Genomic DNA, 5003 nt, shown 5'->3' with positions numbered 1-5003 from the left:
CGAGTCGCGCGGCAATCACATCGCGGCGCGGCGACTCGAAATTGCTGAAAGCCTGAAAAGCATACATGTAGCGCTATAGCGTGCGATAGAAGAGGACAACAGATCTGTCCTTTTCTACCGCTCGAGGCTGGCCGAGCGACACGTCGTTCGTGACGTAGTGTCACGTGACGGCTCACGGCAGTGGCGTAGCCGCCGCCGCGCGTTACCAGCCTATCCCCTCCACATGGTCGTATTTGTCGTAAATGTCGGCCACCCGGAATCCCTGCCCGGCGGTTCGACGAGAGCTCGAGGCGTGGGAACTGGAGCTCGGAAACTCCACCGACCTACCCACCTTCGCCACGCTCGAAGAATTTGTGGAGGGACGGATCCGCGTCCTCGAGATGATCGGGCTGCGCGACATCGACAAGAAGCCGCTCAAGGCCACCAAGACCACAAAGCCTGCAGCCCGCGCTCTCGCCATTGCTCCTGGCGCCCAAGTTTGCTTCATGTGCGCCGGTTCATACTACATCGCTGCGTGCCTGGATTTCGCCGCGAAAACCGTGGAAGAGCGACGCGAAACAGTGATCACGAAAAGACTGTGCTTTAACTGCCTAGGCCCGCATCGTTTGAGTGAGTGTCGATCGGCCAAACGCTGTCGCATTTGCAGTGGTCAGCATCATACGCTACTCCACACTGCATCGCCGTCCTCAGCGGCACCGACTACGGCGGGCGGTTCCGCCTCTTCGGGCTCTCAGCATCCATTCAACTTGCTATCGCCATGCACAGCGCACCCAGCGTCGCCGCCCCGCCCCGCACTCTCTTGGCGACCGCGCGCGTTCGTCAGTGTCATCTCGGCTGTCGGGCACTCGGTGGAGGCCCGCGCCCTCCTTGATCAAGGCTCCGAGCTCTCCTTCATCCGTGAATCTCTCGCTCAGTCCTTGGCGCTGCCCCGCAAGCGAGCCAGCATCCCTGTGATGGGCATCGGATTTCGCCCCGCGGATTCGACTCGAGGTGTGCTTGCGATACGACTCCGTTCTCGGCTGGACTCGAACGTTCGAGGTGGGCGTCTCCGCCTACGTGCTCCCGCGACTGACCGGTCGACTGCCGGCCAGCCCCGTGCTGAACGCGACATGGGCGCACATCGACGGGTTAACCCTCGCCGACGGACTTCGCCAAGCCGGGAAGCACCTGATCCTCGGGGCCGATGTCTACGAGAAGCTACTCCGCGCCTTCGTCCGCTGGGGGGCTGTCGGTCAGCCGGTCGCTCAGCATACGGCCCTGGGCTGGATCGTCTTTGGCCCAATCACTGGTCCGACCCTCCCTCAGGAGGGCCGCGCGCTCAGCTCGCTTTCTGGAGATCTGGATTTCGACCTTCACGAAATCGTGTCTCGATTCTGGGCTCAGGAGGAGTTTCCGTTACACGGGCCACCTCCGTTAAGCGAAAGTGAAGCTCAGTGTGAAAGCCACTTCATCCAAACCCACTCGCGATCCGCGTCGGGCCGATACGTGCGACTCCCCTTCCAGTCGGACCCGCCGGCACTCGGCGACTCATACTTCGCGGCCGTGCACGCGTTTCGCAGGACGCGCTCGCGATTCGAGGCAGACCCAGAGCTGAAGCAGCTCTACACGGACTTTATGCGCGAGTACGAGGCTCTCGGCCACATGGCTCCTGCCCTCGCCTCTTCAGTGCGCCCGGCACGCATCTGCTTTCTGCCGCACCACAGCGTTCTTCGCAAGGGCGCCTTAACCAGCAAGCTCTGCGTCGTGTTCAACGGCTCGCTTCGCAGCTCAGCGAGCACGACACTCAACGACCACCTGCATGTTGGGCCGAAGCTGAAACACGACATCGCCGACATCTTGCTTCGCTGGCGATGCTACTCTCACGTCTTTCTGGCCGACGTGGAAAAGATGTACCGCCAGATCATCGTCCGTCCAGAGGATCGTGATTTCCAAAGAATTCTGTGGAGCACCACCGACGTCCCAGGCGAGTTCCAACTCGGCACTGTGACCTATGGATTGGCGTGCGCGCCCTTTCTCGCGCTCAGGGTCATTAAGCAGCTGGCCGACGACGACGGCCACCGATACCCGGAAGCCACCCGCGTCATTCGCGAAAACATGTACGTCGATGACGTGCTCTCGGGAATTCGCGCGCGCTAAGGCCGTGCAGGTAAATCAGCTCCTCATGGCGGGCGGATTCCGCCTTTACAAGTGGATGGCCAACCGCCAAGATATCCTCGCCGAGGTCACCACCGATCACACCGGCGAGTCATCGTCCCGCAGTATTCGCGCTGATCCGCGCGCTCGGCCTCGTCTGGAATAGCTCGTCGGACACGTTTATCTTCCAACTCACTCACGTCGACTATCCAAGCTCATGGACCAAGCGCATGGTGCTATCGCGAGCTGCACAGCTCTTCGATCCTCTCGGGTGGATCATACCGATCACGATATTCGCTCGCATTTTTCTCCAATCACAGTGGACACTCAACGTCAACTGGGACGACGCGTTACCGACGGCTCTCGCCTCCCGATAGATCGCCTTCGAGGAGGATCTCCGCGCGGTGTCCTCCATCACGATTCCGCGATGGATCGGCTATTCTCCCTCGGTGTCCGTGGAACTCCACGGCTTCTTTAACTCCTCTCAGAGCGCCATGGCCGCCGTGCTTTATCTCCACGTCATCTCTCCCTCTATCGGCATCCGCGTTACGTTGGTGACAAGTAAGGCTAAGGTCGCCCCTCTAAAGAAGCTGACGATGTCGCGGTTAGAGCTATCCGCGGTCCTCCTCGCGCGCCTGCTCTCGCGCGTCTGAGAAGTCCTCGGCTTCAGCGCGGTGCCGGCTCATCTATGGGTGAACTCAAGCGTCGCCCTCGCCTAGATCCAGGGACACCTTTCATCCTGGAAGGAGTTCATTTCAAATCGCATCACGCTCATCAGGGACTTATCCGGTGACGCAGCTTGGCATCATGTGGCCGGTGCTGAGAAGCCGGCGGACTGCGCATCGCGGGGTCTTCCGCCGCATACCTTGGCTTCGCACCCTCTATGGTGGACCGGCCCCGCGTGGCTGCGATGCCCTTCGTCGTCGTGGTCCACGACTCCACCGCCTATCAGTCTCGCTGTCAACATGGAACGGCGCGCCGCCCCCGTCAGTGTCGCCTGCGTGTCCACGCCCCCGGCCATGTAGGAACTAATGCACCGCTTTACCAAACTCTTACGTCTTCTTTGCGTCATGGCCTGGGTCTCGCGCGCCGCCTCGATCTTACAAAAACAGGAGGTGACCTTCACTCGGTCCTCGCTCACTCCTGCCGAGTTGGACGCGGCTGAGATGTTCTGGGTGATCAGAACTCAGGAAGCGTATTTCTCATTGGAATTCCACACGCTTGCCCAAGGCTCGGAGCTCCCTCGCTCCCATCCTCTTCTACGACTCGCGCCATTTGTAGACAGTCGCGGGACGCTTCGTGTCGGCGGCTGGCTGCGCAACGCCGGACTTGATCCCGACGCTACGCACCCTATCCTCCTGCCTAAGGACGCTCCACTCACGCGCCTGCTCCTGGAAGACGTCCACCACCGAACGCTGCATGGCGGCACTCAGCTCATGCTGGCTACGCTGAGACACAAGTACTGGATTCTGGGTGGGCGAACCCCGATCCAGGCCTTCGTGCGAAGCTGCGTACGCTGCACTCGATACCGCGCGGAGACGGCCGTGCAGCTCATGGGTCAGCTCCCTTCGTCACGAGTGACTCCGTGCAGGTCCTTCCTGCATTCCGGTTGATTACGCCGGGCCATTCTCCCTGAAAACTTTCCGCGGCCGTACCTACAAGAGATTTCTGATTATTTTCGTTTGTTTTGCTTCCTCAGCAGTACACCTCGAGTTCGCCGATTACTCCACCGCTGAGTTCCTCGCCGCCTTCAAGCGCTTCACCGGCCGCCGCGGCATCTGCGCTTCCTTGACAAACGACTGCGGAACCAACCTGGTCGGCGCCGACAATGAGCTCCGGCGGCTCTTCAGCTCTGCATCATCGGAATTGCAACAGCTGAGCAACCTCTTGGCCTTGGACGGCACGGAGTGGCACTTCAACCCTCTGGCCGCCCCTCATTTCGGCGAAAAGTAGGAGGCGGCCGTTAAATCTGTAAAGTTCCACATCCGACGAGTGCTGGGCAATACCATTCTCACCTACGAGGAATTCTTGACCTTCCTCATGTGGAGGTCGTGCTCAACTCCCGCCCGCTCTGCCCGTTCTCAGACGTCTCGTCGTATATCGCAGCGCTCACGCCTTCTTATTTCCTGATCGGGGAGCCCCTCGCGCTGCTTCCAGAGCCGTCATGCGAGGATCTCCCGTTTAATCGACTCTCGCGATGGCAGCTCCTCCGACAGATACTCGAGAGACTCTGGCGCCGGTGGTCAAGTGAATACCTCCACCGACTCCAAAGCCTGTCAAAATGGCAGCATCATTCACACCAGATCGACGTGGGAACCCTCGCCCTCCTCTCGGACGAGCGCTTCCCTCCGTCCAAGTGGCCCCTCGCTCGGGTCATCGCGGTGCATCGCGGCTCCGACGGCCTGGTCCGCGTCGCCGCTGTCCGCACCGCAACCTCAGAATTCACGCGGCCCATCACCAAGTTGTGCCCGCTTCCCCATCTCTGTCTGAGACACCCTGCGCGTAGGGATGCCCGTCCAGCCAGGTGCATCGAGGAAATTCGGCACCGAGGCGGCGGTGCCGAGGCGGGCGGAATGTCGGAGCGAGTCCGTGACTCAGCTTACTGGCACGCGAAAACATCCTCCTATCGCGACGAGCACGGCCCACTCGTCCGGCCCGTGCGACGGTCACGCGGTGACGCGCTGATCGGCCGATGCCGGCCCTGCCACCCCTGCGCTATTTTTCTCAGGTTCTTGTTTTTCGACTCACTGCCGATCGGAGAGTCGAACGCGAAGCACTGTATATCACGCTAAGCAATAAATCATCTTGCTCTTTTTTTCGGTATTTGACTATACGCGAGTGATTTTTCCTCGAACATCCTATCCTCAACA

At 60.4% G+C, this 5003-nt stretch overlaps 1 protein-coding gene across 1 annotated transcript; it reads left to right on the top strand.

The window, feature by feature from the left end:
- The first annotated feature begins 242 nt into the window (after window positions 1-242).
- On the top strand, window positions 243-2136 carry LOC105450630. The gene is made up of 2 exons (XM_011690563.1): window positions 243-950; window positions 1039-2136. The coding sequence occupies exons 1-2, from the start codon at window positions 243-245 to the stop codon at window positions 2134-2136; spliced, it is 1806 nt and encodes a 601-aa protein (XP_011688865.1).
- The last annotated feature ends 2867 nt before the right edge of the window (window positions 2137-5003 follow it).

The sequence above is a fragment of the Wasmannia auropunctata genome, unplaced genomic scaffold, assembly GCF_000956235.1.
Source record: "Wasmannia auropunctata unplaced genomic scaffold, wasmannia.A_1.0 LD336060.1, whole genome shotgun sequence".
In the NCBI taxonomy this organism is placed as follows: Eukaryota; Metazoa; Arthropoda; class Insecta; order Hymenoptera; family Formicidae; genus Wasmannia; species Wasmannia auropunctata.
This window is presented reverse-complemented; position numbering and strand designations above follow the sequence as displayed.